Genomic DNA, 15,557 nt, shown 5'->3' on the forward strand with positions numbered 1-15,557 from the left:
AAGATTTTTCATTTTATAAAAAAATTCACCTTACTTTTTGATCACAGTAGTATATATATATATATAGATTCATCAAAATGCAAGGCTGCATATAGAATACACAAAAACTTAAACACACAACGCAATGAATTATCAAAAACAACAAACAAAAAAGAATTGGTTTAGAATTCCCAGCAGCTAGCCATAAACAGTGAAAACATAAGTACAAATTCAGCAAATGAAACAGCCATGTCTAAATTTGAAGAAAATTTCTTTCGATTTAGATTGTCAGTTGACACTTTATTGCATTATTAGCACCAATTCGTCATTTGATGACCTTAATGGCTATTCACTGGTAAAAATGTTTTTCTTAAACTGAACATTGTGTTACCAGAAGGTGCAGTCTGCAAACTTTTATTTAGTGCAGCATTAAGTGTTTATGCCTAATTACACTAAAACAACAATGAACATTTTGAACAGCAGCTGCAATTGTGCAACATATTTACGTTGGTGGATTGAATATATGTTAAGTTTAATTTCAAGATGATTTAAAAACCTATTTTAATGTACAATGCAGATGATTATCGGAAGCTATGTAGCACCTTGAGCAGTTACAAAAAATTGTTAAACTTAGTAAAAAAGTTTTGGAATCAGGAACCATTGACACTAGAAATTCCCAGAACAAATTAGTGTGCAGAATGAGCAATCAAGTGTCTTCAAAATCTTTTATGACATCTGTAAAAATAAAGTAAATCTGATAAAAAGGAACTGTAAAAAAGATTATAACCTATATATTTATTTTGTAACAAACCATATAGATTAACCTACAGATTTACTTTGGCTAACAAACCATAAGATTTCTACTTGCAGAGTTGTAATTTTATATTTATTTGTTAATGAGTGTTTAACAAAAAACTGTTTAAAAGGTTTAAAAAATGTTTAAAAGGTTTAACAAAAAACTGTTAAATGCTTAAAAACTACATAATAACTAGTGTTGTTATCGACTTCAACTAATTTGAAAAGTCAACAAGTCGAAAGTCGAAACTAATTGAATTTTAAATTTGATTTAGTCAAAGTATGGGAATAGTTTATTTTTTTGAAATAAACAGTAATAAAAATAATAAAGTATATTTGATTTCTATTCTTTGATATAATATCATTTAAATAATAATGGAGCAAAACAAGAGAAGAGCTGCTCTGACAACAGGACAATCTATTCCTAGACCCCAATGATTTCAAAATTATATAAATCTATTTAAGTCGACTATAGAAAATATATATTAGTCGATTTATTCGACTGTCGAATTATCTAATAGTCATAACAACACTAATAATAACTTAGCGGAAAATGTGCATTTTTTTTTGCGAAAATAATATACCACATTTTCTAATATTTAGTGATTTTAACGTTATGCCAAAGTTAAAGCAGCTTATAGCTAATGTAACTTTTCTTGCTTAAATTGAGCTGAATAAGTTTTTAAAAAGTTTGATGAATACCATTTCAGCTTGGTGTATATATATATATATATATATATATATATATATATATATATATATATATATATATATATATATATTTTTGTTTGTTCACCTCCCCAAGGCCCTGAAGGCCACTACAGACGAGGAGGCTACCTAATTGTGGTTATAACCCTCTCTCAACTCTATAACTCTGAAACACGAAACTTGACGAACAAGGCCGCTGCGCGGAGAAACAAGTTGAGCGCGGTACTACCAGGGACGTGGTGGGGATTGAACTCGGAACCTCTCGCTTATGAAGCGAGCGCTTTACCACTACACCACAACCGATGTATATATATATATATATATATATTGTTGGCTTGATATATATACTATATATATATATATATATATATATAGTTTTATAAATTGTTGGCTTTGAGAGTACGAAAGATGAAAAATTCTTTTCACAACAAATTACATCACTTTTAATTACATTCAACTTCGGCCAACACTCCCCTGTTATCTAAAAGTCAAAACCATTAAACTAATTGCAAATAAAATGTTTTTTAGGTTATAGTAAAACAAAAAACTTAATCGACTTGAATCTTTATTTTTCCTAAACGCAGAGTGTGTTTATTTTTTTATGTTTTATAGGGGACAATGAGGCATCATGGTGGGGAACACTTTTAGTTTTTGCGATTTTTTTTTAGGCGATTGGTTTAATTTGTAAAATAAATTTAAGCAAAATCAAATTTATTAATTACCAAAATGTAACAGGTTTTGAGACTATTAAGAGTAAAATTAGAAATTTGTATCAAGGTACCCCAAACATCGGGTATCTTGATACAAACTATGACCATCATTAAAAAAGTAAATAAAAAGTATAAAACTTTAAAAAAGGGAGATTTTTACTTGAAAGACAAACAAATGAATAATTATAACCTAAATAATACATCCAATGAATCAAATCCCATTTCAGAGATCCAGATAGTATATCATTTTCAATGTCATTCTTAAGCGTCAATAAATAATAGCATTGTATCAAAAATTGGATCTCCTAGTATTATATTTACATAAATCTCTTAAAAATTGACTGTAAATAATAAAATAAAAAATGATCTTTAGAATAATTTATGACACACTATGCTGTATCAAGTTACCCCATACTTGCTAATAGAAAACAATTGCTTTATTTTTACCAAAAAAATATTACATTTTTTATAGCTTTAATTTTGAATGAAAACAAATAATATTTAAAAATCACTACAAATTTTTCACAAATACTAAGACCCATTAAAACTTTTGTGTCCAAAAAGAAACCTCAAGAACTTGTCTAAAACATTTTTTTTTTGTGGTAACTAATAGAACATCATTTGCATCTCATGAATGTTTTTTTTTTATTATTAATTTTTTGGCTATGAAACTTACTTCACCCTAGTGTGCATACTTCAACTGACAAATAGTTAGAACCTGCAAGAAGTGCTGCTGCATTGACTGACAAATTAGTAGATTATATAACAAATAAAAATAGGGAGATTATATAATAAATAGGTAATTATAGCATAAAAAAAATTAATTAAAATAAGTTGTATTTAAATGTACTTACTTAAACATGCTTGAGTCAAACAAGGGCAAAAATCATTTGTACCACTTCTGACAGCACCGATAAAACTGCAAAAAATAAAACAAGATAAGAGAAAATGCTAATTCAATTTCGTAGTTACAAAAATGTTTCTTTTATTTAGCAGATTAATAACTTTAACTTAACCGCAATTACGATAAAGCATTTTGTGTTTTAAATATATAAGTTGAATTCTATTGAAGACCTGAGTGCAAAAACCGTTTTAATAATTTAACTTCGAAATTTTCAAATTCTTAAAACTTTTTCCACAAGCTCTGTGTAGTTTAGTATGAATGTCTATATGTATGTTTAGTTTAAAATGTACGGATATTATATGCAGAAGTTTAGTGATAGAGCGTTCGCTTCATAAGCGAGAGGTTCTAAGTTCGATTCCCACCACGCCCCTGGTAGTACCGCGCTCAACTTGTTTCTCTGCACAGTGGCCTTGTTTGTCAAGGTTTGTATTTTGGTTTTTGTTTATAGTAGATTTTGTTTTTGGATCATCAATACTTATAACAATACAAAAAAAAATTAAAAAAATAAACTTGGGGAGTTACTTCGTTTTGCACCCGGCAGATAAAAGTTTTCTACCGTTAATATTTAACAAGATTTGAAATAACAATAAACAGTTTTTTTACTCAAACGCAACAAAACTGTACACGATCGGGAAATAAGTTTTAAAACTCTTTAAAAACAAGGATTTTAGAACGACGAAACAAAGAATTAGTTACAATGTATAAATTTTTACTAAGTGGAACTTTTCTAAAAACAGACTTGGCAGAACTTTCATACTTGTCTAAGGCTGGTACATTGTCTTTGGCAACAATGTTAGCTGAAAGTTTATTTATTGATTCAGTTTTTTTTACTATTCTCAAACCCTATGTATGTCTTTCCTTCAGCTTTTCTTTTTTTGCCATGGTTTGTTTCCAAACATTATAATTTTTGATGCCTTTTCTTGTAAGTTTTCTTTATTACTTTCTTCAGATTCACTTTCAGAAGTACTTTGTATTAAGTTAGTGATTTCAGTACTTGCATCAAAGACATAAAAAATTACTTACATTTGAGACAATGTTTTCATAGAAAAAATTTGGATCATTAACCGAAATGTTATTTTTTGTATAACTAATGTCCTTTAGGTAAGACAGTGAAAAATTACAATACTATAATATAATAAAATATATATGAATGGAAATATACATTAAAGTATTTTAAACATTAAAAATATTTAACTAAACAACAATGTCTTTTAAAAACACAAAAAAACTTGAAAAGCAAACGAGTACTTAATGCATCAAAAACACGATAAAGGTCCTGTGCAAAATGCACAGGACCTTTATCGTGATAAAATTATCAGGACCTTTATATTTGCCTCACTGAGTGCAGTTACTGCACACAGTGAGGCAAATAAGGTCAAAAACGGCATAACGTTGGCATAAGTTTTATCAATTTTAGACTTAAAATATTAAAGTAAACTACTTTTTACTAAAAAATCAACATTAAAAAATTCTCATCAAATATCAAAATGTATTTTAACATAAAATATGTGAAAATAAAAAACATATGACCATAAAATTTTTTAAATGAATGGTATCTTTACCGTTAATTTAACCTTATTTGTAATCAATTTTTAAATCTCTAATAATGATTGTGTTAAACTACTTTGCCCCTAGTAAATAAAAATATATATATATATTTTTTTTGTATTTATAAAACAATTCCTTTTTTATGATTTACAATTAATAGGTACGTAGAATTACGCGTTTTACGGAACCGATATTTGTGCTAAAATTCTGTGCCATGTTTTTTGAAGTTTGCTTTTCGCTATCGAGGGAGAAACATATTTTGAGGTTTTTTATTTAGAGTTATATATTAGTATAGATATTTTTTAAAAACTAGAGTAATTAAACTTTATAAATTTGTACCTTTTGATTACAATAAAAACTTTTTGAAGTAGATTTTTAAATGACAAAAACTTAGTTATACTTTGTGCATTCAGTAAATGTTGAGGAAATGCTTGTTTTTTTTGCAATACTATTCTCAATGTTAAGTTTACACAATTTCTTTGCACCTGTCAAATTTCATTGATTTATTTCATGCAGCACATACTCTATTTTGTGCAGCACTTTTGGTACTTAAATTTTTATTTTCCGCTTTTATTTTGAGACATTTTTTTTTTTTTTTTTTTTAAATTAAGGTTTTACAATAAATTGTGTAGGCATAAACTGCCTGTCAACCTAATTATATAATACTTGACAATTACAGAGTTTGTATAACTAATAGAAAATAAAATGTGGATTAGTCATAGAGAAGCCATTCATTTTTTAGATGATTGTCTAGAAGCAGTTTAAACGTTTTTAAAGATAACGCTGATACAATGTGATTAGGAAGAGAGTTACACTTATTTATTATTCTTAGAGAAAAAAAATTCATACGTAAATTTAATCGCGAAGATTGTTTTTTTAGTTTATATATATGACCACGAGTAATAAATTTACTATCTATTTCAAAAAGACTTCTGTCACTATTGTTGTTTTTGCACCATTTGTAGACGTTGATTAGGTCTGCACGAAGTAGCCTGTATTTTACAGTTGTCATATTTAATGCCAACAATCTTTGTTCATACGGTAGATCCTGTAATCCATTGATTCGTTTTGAAGCTCTTCTTAACACATTTTCTAGTTGCCGTTTGTCTTTGAGAAGTCCAGGGTTACAGATTGATCCACAGTATTCTAGTTGAGGGCGGACTAGTGCTGAAAATAGTTTTTTGAAGGATAATAAGTCTGGATATGATGTAAATGTTCTTTTTATTATTCCTATTATTTGTGTGGCTTTGTTGACTTGAATAGTTGTGTGTTTGGAAAATAATAAGTTCGAATCTATGTGAACACCTAAATCTCGTTCGCAATTTGTGGTTTTAATGTTTACTCTTATATTTTTTTCTGGATCATGCATATTATAAGTATGGGATTTGTTGTTGTTTCCTAAGTGCATTACAGAACATTTATCAATGTTAAATTTCATTCCCCATTTTTGAGACCATGTAACAAGAGCGTCGATGTCATTTTGTAATTCTTGGGCAGATTGAGTATTTTCAATAGAACGGAAGATTTTGGTATCGTCAGCAAAAAGAGCAGCTTTTGATTTGATTACTTCAGGGATATCGTTGACATATATAATAAAAAGTAAAGCTGAAAGGACGGAGCCTTGGGGAACTCCACTTTTAACGGGTACCCAGTTTGAATAATTTCCATTAACAACAACTCTTTGTCTACGGTTTTTCAAAAAGTTTTTAATCCAATATAGTATTGATCCATTTATACCATAAGCTTTAAGTTTCGAAATAAGAAATTTATGTGGAACTTTGTCAAAGGCTTTTTCAAAATCAAGATAAATGTTGTCGATGGGAATATTATTATCAAGTGATGACGTTCAATAATTAATTACAGTTAAAAGGTTAGTTAAGCAGGAATGATCTGGACGAAATCCATATTGGTGTGGACTTAATAAGTTATTTTTAATCAGGTGTGTCATAATATGATTTTTTATAATTTTTTCAAAGATTTTTATTAAAGTACAAGTTATACTGATAGGTCTATAATTAAGTGCTTTTGATCTGTCTCCTTTTTTGAATATGGGTGTAATTGTTGCGTCTTTCCATATTTGGGGTATTGATCCACTCTCAAGTACTTTGTTAAAAATAGTAGATAGATGTTTAGACATTTGAAAGCAAGTTTTCTTAAATATTATTGGGTGTAATGCATCAGGGCCTGGTGATTTAGATAAGTTTAGACTTTTGAGGTATGTTTCGATATTTTCCGGACTTAGATCAATATTGTTTGTTAGTGGATTTACATTTTTATATGTTAGGTTAAATGGTGGTGTTGCTGTTATTTTTTTGTTTGAAAAAGTATCAGCAAAACAAATATTGAATAGATGAGCTTTATCTAGATCAGTAGTTGCAACAATATTATTGTATTGGATGTCAGGGAATGTTTCTTTGTTTTTTCCTTTTGATTTGACATACGAGTAAAATGCTTTTGGATTTTGGTCTATGTCTCTCGCCAGTTTTTTTTCAAATTCAATAATTGCTTTTCTGCACGCAGTTTTTGCTTTGTTTCGTGAAATGCGGTACTCATTATATGTTTCTTCATTTCTGTTCAATATATATTGACGATATTTCTCTCGATTAAATTTAAGTTCGTTGATTATTTGAAAGTCAATCCACTTTGAGCGTTTTTTATTATTAAAGTTAGATTTTGGGATATTATTGTTGATAATAGTTTTAAGTTTATTGAAAAAGATACTCCATAGTTGGTCTGAGTTGGATGTTGGACAGAGTTTAATATTTGCAAGGTCTTCATTAATTTTGTCATAGTTCCCTTTTGTGTATAAATGCTTTGTATGGTATTGTGGTAAATTTATAATAGATTCAATCGATACAGTAAAGTAGAGTAGTTGATGATGACTTTTGCCAATGGGTGCTAGATGAGTTAAAAAGGAGATAATGTTTTCATCAGAAGTAAATAAGAGGTCAATTGTAGAAGGATTTTGATTTTGTCTGATGTGTGTTGCATTTGAAATATGTTGGGTTAAAAAAGAATCACGAATATTTTCAGTAAATTTAATTGATTTAGAGGAATTTGTAATAGGCTGTTTTGGATTTTGCCAGATGATATCTGGGTAGTTAAAATCTCCTATAATAAGAATGTTTGGATATTTGTTTGAAAGTTTGGCAATGTGTTGATTTATGCAGTTAGTGTTTTCATCGTTACTATTTGGTGATCTGTAATATAAACTTAACAATAACTTAGAAGTTTTCGTTGCAATTTCACAACTGAGCGATTCAGATGGAAATATATCTAGGTTTATTAGGGATGACTTTAGTTTGTTATGTATAAATATTGCTAAACCTCTTCGGCAAGAACTATTCTTGTAATTTGTATGTAGTAAGTAATTTTCAATAGCAAACTCCAGATCATTAACTTCAATTTTTTTATTTTTAGGCAGAGTTTCTGTTAAAAAAATAATTTCGGGTTTCAGATTGTTTACAATTTGTTTGAGCTCGTGGCGTTTATTTAGGAAGGAGTCGATGTTTGTGTATATAGCTTTGACGGATTTAATTTCAGTAACTTTTTTAATGGTTTGAAAATTAATCCAATTTTTTATAGTTTTTTTATATTTTTTGTTTACTGAAATTAAGTTTGATGACTTCGTTGCGCCTAATGCACCATCGAAAGGGTGAGTTTGGTTCATTTTCAAGGAGAATTTGGTTTTTCTTATTTCTTTCTTTTCTAAGTTGAGAATCGATTTGCCTTTCGGCGAGTGTCATATCTGGATTAATGAAGACGTTTGTATATTTTATCTTTTTGCGCAATTCCCTAGCGGCAAGTAAACATGTAGACATGGGGAGGGGGAGGGGCAGATGAAGAGGAACTTCAATCTGCTTTTACAATTATAATAATTTGTTCAGATTTAACTAAAAAGAAAAATGAATAAAAATGAAAAAATAAAAATTTTTGTGTTAATCAAACGTTCTCCTCAATAATCCTCTTATGGCAATCAAAGTAGTGGTAAAATCATTTTAATAAATGATATTACCACTACTTTTTGTTGAATCATTCTAAAGTCCAAATCATTTATTTGAATCATACTTAATATGATTCAAATAAATTACCATTCAATGAATGGTAATTTATTTGAATCATATTAAGTATGATTCAAATAAATGATTTAGCTAGTTTCACTTCTTATAAGTTTTTATGCTAAGTATTGAGACAGTTCAATTATAAAACTCTAATATTTTTAATTACAGTTCAACTGTAGATAAAGCTCTTAAAATTAATAAAGAAGTATAATTAACTTTATTATTAGCACATAGTTTTTTTAACTTAATAAAAGTTAATATTACTACAGAAATATGACAGAAGGCACTGTTAAAATGCTCAAAAAAAGTTACAATGCTTATCTATTATTCAGTTATGACTTTGGTTTCATTTATTTAAACTTGAAAAGTTTATTTGATTCATTTCTTCATGATTGTATTAAAAAAAAAAAATTTCATTATATATTTTCATTTCTTTTATAATTTGCTATTAATTAACAATTTTTCAATTAAAACAGTTAATTTGCAATTTTAAATAGTTCTTTAACCAATTTTTGTTTAACTTTTTTTTAATATGCAGTTAATAAGATTAAAATTGGTTTTATATTATAAATTCAATAATACATGTTTTTTGCTCAATCAAATCATATTACATTTTTTAAAAGCTTTATATCATATAATAATATAATATGCTTTTTTATGTATTTAGAATATATCATATATTAGTAATATACTAATATTTGTCTAAAAATATATAGACATAATATATTTATAGTATATTAAATTTAATATACTATTTATAGTATATTATATTTATAATATATTATATATTTAATATATACTATAATATATACTATATTATACTATATATTAAATATATACTATAATATAATATATGCTTAATACATACTATATCAATAATAGTTATAAATGATATGATTCTGATACAGCAATGACAGTCTTGCACAATAGCAGAATAGAAAAACTTAAAAAAAACACAGAAAGGCTATTACTATTTCTTACTGGACTAGAAAAGATAATGATTCTAAAGCTGTTGATTATTATATGAAAAAGTTCCAGCTAGTTGCTGACATTGTATCCTGTGAGTTGATGTTTTCCTAATGTGAATATTTAAATGTAATTAAAATAATAAACTTTAATATAAAAATATCTTTTACCAAAATTCAAAATATATCACATAATGCTTAGTTTAGTTATAGATGGTTCCCCCTCTGACCTGAAAAAAAGTTTTAAAAACCAAAAATGTTTTATAATATTATTTTAATTAGTTTACATCGTGGCTTTTAGTTAATGATTAAGATATTAAATTCCTTTAATGAAACTATATATTAATCATTGTTAACAATAGACACGGCGTGAATGTTGCCCACTATTTTTTGATAATTGGACATGCATTTTATTATCTTACTACACAATTTTACCATTTTTTGACTCTATATATATATATATATATATATATATATATATATATATATATATATATATATATATATATTATATATATATATATATATATATATATATATATATATATATATATATATATATATATATATATATATATAATGTGCAGCAAGCAGTGGAACTTGCAAAAAAAAATTACAGAGAGTAGAGGAACTTGCAAAAAAAATGTACAGCGAGTAGTGGAACTTTAAAAAAATATACAGCAAGTAGTGGAACTTGCAAAAAAAATTTACTGCGAGTAGTGGAACTTGCAAAAAAAAAATTACAGCGAGTAGTGGAACTTGCAAAAATATAAAGCGAGTAGTGGAAGTTGCAATTTTTTTTCACGTTGTGTCTATTGTTAACAATGAATAATAGTTTCATTAAAGGAATTTAATATCTTAATCATTAACTAAAAGTCAAGATGTAAACTAATTAAAATAATATTATAAAACATTTTTTGTTTTTAATTTTTTTTTCAGTTTGTAAAAGAGGAGGGTGGGGGAGGGGTGATGACACACACCCTTTCCCATCTACACCACTTGAAACAAAGGGTGCGCTGCTAGTGATGTTGTAAAGTAGTAAAATATAAATTTTGATTTGATACTAGATTTCTTTTTAATTATAAAGATAAATATTTATAAAAAAAAAAAATAGTCATTTTTGATAATAGGGTGTTTAAAACCATCACCCTTACATCCACATAAAGACAATGATGAAACTTCTATATTTGACTGTGGTCTGATAGTTAATTACAAAACATATTGTATATAAAAATTTACGTTTTCATTAAAAAACACTTTTATGTATATAATATAGTTAGTCTTTATTGCCGGTATAAATGGTGGTTTTGTGCCCCCCTCTTGCCCCCGGATGCGCCTGTAATCTAGAGACCTTTATAAATTTGTAGATAACTCTTGTATCTATTTTTTGAGACCAAGATATAAACTTTTGGATAAGAATTGATTAAGTCATAATAGTTTTAGTTTATAAAAACTTTATTTTGACCACAGTTTCTTCAACAAATCCTAATATCAAAAAATCGGTACTTAAAACGTCATTACTTTTTTGTAGGCCCTACAATGTAGGGTGGTTCGATTTTGAAAATTTTTTCACTTTTGGAATATTGAAATGAAGCTCTTTTTAATGATATATAACAACCTAGAATTTGATGAATTTAAAAATTTCATGTAACATACCTACAATTAAAATATGTAATTTCATATGCACAATTATGAACTTATGTGCTATCCAATTAAAAGTTCCACGCTTTTTCAAGTTCGATTTTGGTTTAAACTAACTATTAACCTTTATTCAAAATGAAGATTTGCTGCATTTTCTTGCTCCTTAAAGAGATATTTTAAATTGAGTAATGCATAGTTTTGATAAATACAACGTCTGCCCCTTCATTTTTTTGAAAAAGTACTGGTTTTCGGACGTGTGTGTAATCAAATATTTACATTGCGTTTTTTTGCTTTAATTTAAAAATGAGAAGATTAAGAATATATTTTAAAAACTCGTGAATTTAAAAGAAAAAACAGTAGACTTGGGTGAAATCCTTATTGAATTTACTAAAACGCTTTATTTAATTCCTGATGATAAAGTGAACTAGATAGATTATTAGTGATATGTATTTACAAATTTGTACTCGGAATCTTTGTTGATTTAACTAATGCGTTCAACACTGTAGATTATACAAACCTATATAAAAAGATAGAATGGGATTATACAATCCTATATAAAAAGATGGAATGGGATTATACAATCCTATATAAAAAGATGGAATAAGATTATACAATCCTATATAAAAAGATGGAATAAGATTATACAATCCTATATAAAAAGATGGAAAAGTATGGGTTAAAAGTGTCTTTCAAAGGTTTCTTGTTAAACAGAAACAATGCGTAATTGCTTAAGAAAAAAACTGTTCAAAGCTGCTTAAAATAAAATGCGGTGTCTCCCAAGGTTTCATTTTTACGCCACTTTTGTTTACAATATACATTAATGACCACCCAAAAGCCTCAAGTAAAGTGGATTTCCTAATGTTTGCAGATGATACTAATTTATTTTATACGTCCAAATCTATTTCAGAACTTCTTGAAACTACAAACATTGAACTTGAAAAACTAAACACAGTGGTGGATCCAGCATTTTTTGATCTTTGAGATAGCTAACTTCCAGACATGGAGCTATCTCCAAACATTTATATGTTTATACTTATGTCAAATAATGAAAGTTTGCAAAAAATTGCGATGATTGGAGGCTGGGAACAAAAAAGCCCCAAAATTTTTGCAACACCTGCCCCAAACGTGATAGCAACAAGTTGATAAAATATTTTTTGTACTTTTCTTAATTAGACTTATATTCATCGATAATTTTTAAGTTTCATAGTATTATCTCTAAGCGTTCAAAAGTTATGACCATATAAAGTTTAAAACCCCCTCAATTTGAGGGGGTTGTAATTTTTACATGGTCATATTTTTTGAATGCTGAGAGATAATACTTTGAAACTTAAAAATTATCGATGAATATAAGTCTAGTTGAGAATAGTACAAATAATATTTCACCAACTTATTGCTCTCACGTTTGGGGCAGGTGTTGCAAAAATTTTTGGGCTTTTTTGTTCCCAGCCTCCAACCATAGCAAAGTTTTGCAAACCCTCATTATTTGATATAAGTATAAACATATAAATGTCTGGAGTTAGCTCCATGTCTGGAAGTTAGCCATCTCAAAGATCAAAAATGCTGGATCCGCCACTAAATTGGTTTAAATCTAATATATTATCATTAAACACAAAAAAAACTGAATACATTCTTTTTCATTCCAACCAAAAAAAAGTTGCTGTTCACATTACTTTTGCTGAAAATAAAAAATCACGAAATCGAGAGAACCCAAGCAACAAAGTTTTTTGGTATACTTATAGATGAGAACACTTCATGGAAAACGCAGAGTAATATGTAAATAATAAATATAACAAGACATAATAATATAAATATAACAAGAAATCAAAAAATATCGGTATACTATACAAAGCTATTCTATATACGCTAAGATTGCATAGATGAGTACTCTTACATCCAAATTAGTCAAACTTGATCGAAATCAAAAGCATGCTGCTCGAATAGTTTATGATAAAGATAAATTTTCACTTTTAAAACACTTAAAAGCACTAAATGTTTTTTTTTTGTGTGTATGTATAAAGCAGATTTTACACTTAGAAATGTATTAAAAATCTAAATTGCCAATATTGTTTATCATAGCAACGCCATAGCAACTTCAAATGCAGCTATTTTATTATATAAAAAAATTTACAAAAAAAAAAAAAAAAAAAATTCCAATTTTATTTTTGTATTTTGTCAAGAATGCTTTTATGAGTTAATTGTTCTACTTCATTTTTAAAGAAACTAAAAAATAAAAATTTTGTTTTACTTTGTACACATTTTTGATTTTATGCAAGTTAAGTTTTTCATATTTTGTCAAGATTTCAAAACATGATTTCTTCTGATTGAATCTTTTAGTCTGAACATTCCAGAACAGAACATATTCCTAACAACATTAAATTGCTAGCAACATTAAAATTCATTTGACAGATAGGTTACTTCCATTAAACTCATTATTTTTTGCTTTAACTTCTTCAAATTGCTAGTAAATGATATGAGTTTTAAATTATTTAAAAAAAACAATCATATCTTTAAATATAAAAGAATTATTTAAAAATCTATTTGTTAAATCGAGTATGTCATCAACAGTTATTCAAACATTGATTCATGGCTCCTAAATATAAATTAACTTTTAAATTTTAAGTTCTAAAGAAGTATTAAATTCAATTTTTAAGTCTAAAGTGAAGTCTAAATTCAGATGACGTATTTTAAAAATACAATAATTAAGCGTATTTTTACACTGTTTTAGTGCGTTTTAGGATTTTAAACACATTTTTAGAAAATTTTATAAAACTTGTCTTCTTTGTGGTCTACTACCTTAAGGATTTAAGGTTATCAACCAACTTTTTTATGAATATTTTTTATTACAATTTTGTAAAGCCTAAAATTTAAATTAGATGGAACGTATTATATTAAATGTTTGATAATCTTTTTGTTATGATTTACTAGTTATATGAAATATTTTTATTATTATGTCATAAGATGTTTTTAATTGGCTTATTTTTTTCAATGCTGTTTTTTCAAAACAAGGTAATTTTTTACTTAATCAGAAAAAATTTAATTTGCATTGAACTACGAGCTTTAAAATGAAATACGAGAAAATAAAGTATATTACATTTTTCGTCAACATTTTTTTACTTTTATTAGAACTTTTTTGGATATTTGTCAGCCCCCTGTCAAAATTACGGATAGAGCGAGGGTATGTCTGTAATAATACGGCTATAAACAATGATGAAAGTATATATCTAACAATAACAAATCAATTATAATTATAAATCTAAAGTAATAAATCATACCAAATGAGCAGTAAAAATGTTTTCATTTTGAAAAAACAACTGTATTTGATTAACGTTGGTTTTGAAATAAAAAACGCGCTAGGAACAAAAATTATTTGTTAACATTAGTTTCACTGCTTGTTGAGTTTATTGAGTTTTATATGGAGACTGCATAACTTTCTTCTCAGTGAGAATATCATTGAAAAAAATGTATATTTATTTAATTCGATTCAAAGCCTTGTGGTTTTAACCGAGATCACAAGCGATTATGGCTGAAACGCATAAAAAATTAAGTAATATATAATACTCACATTTTTAATTTTTTATGAGTAAAAGATTTGCTATAAAACATAAATATATTTTAAAAATCATTAACATAAATGTATATAACTTTAGAATTACTGTATCTTGTCAGTGTCATGTGACGATTGTTCCTTCCATATTTTTCTCCTACCGGAAAAAAATATACAAACTTTCTTTCGGTAAAGTTTGTCCTGAGACAAACTTTACCGAACGAAAGTTTGTATAGAATTGATTCTACGGGAACATTATTTTTTTGTCTCCCATGATAAATATTCCCCTATGAAATTTTACTAAAACTGTATATTAAAAAAAATTATAATTATTGTTTTGCTGCATTGTTTTTTGTTTTTTTTTTCATTAATAATTAGTTTTTTTTTTGAGATATTTTTCCGGGATTTTCTCATTTATTGAAACTCTGGAATGCTAAAAATTTCGAGAATTAAATGTCTTGTAAAAAAGAATAGATTTATCAATTTGTGAAGGTTTGTTGTCTGCGAATAAAACGATGGGAAAATGAGTTAACTGTAGAAGTTGAAACAAACTTGAAGAGATTTTATTTTATTCGATAAAATAGCTGGTGAACAAATTTAAACTTTGTCCGGATGATGTGACTTACAACAAACACAGAAACTGAAAGATTTCGAGAATATCTCATATTTCAAAAATGTTAACAAAACAAGCTTCAAATCAAG

The 15,557-nt window shown here is 27.0% G+C and overlaps 1 protein-coding gene across 2 annotated transcripts in view; it reads right to left on the reverse strand.

The window, feature by feature from the left end:
* Positions 1–14,741, reverse strand: part of LOC136085771 (uncharacterized) — a 48,550-nt gene extending 33,809 nt beyond the window's left edge. Inside the window, exons 1-2 of one of the 2 annotated variants that reach the window (XM_065807203.1) lie at positions 4,120–4,174; positions 3,047–3,111 (exon numbers count right to left, since the gene is read on the reverse strand). In XM_065807203.1, the coding sequence (XP_065663275.1) occupies positions 3,047–3,111; positions 4,120–4,157 (103 nt within the window). In that variant the 5' untranslated portion in view covers positions 4,158–4,174. Of the gene's footprint in view, positions 1–3,046; positions 3,112–4,119; positions 4,175–14,583 lie in introns of those variants that run through there. The other variant, XM_065807204.1, reaches the window with a different exon arrangement.
* Between the last annotated feature and the right edge of the window lie 816 nt (positions 14,742–15,557).

This window comes from Hydra vulgaris, chromosome 10, assembly GCF_038396675.1.
Source record: "Hydra vulgaris chromosome 10, alternate assembly HydraT2T_AEP".
Taxonomy (NCBI): Eukaryota; Metazoa; Cnidaria; class Hydrozoa; order Anthoathecata; family Hydridae; genus Hydra; species Hydra vulgaris.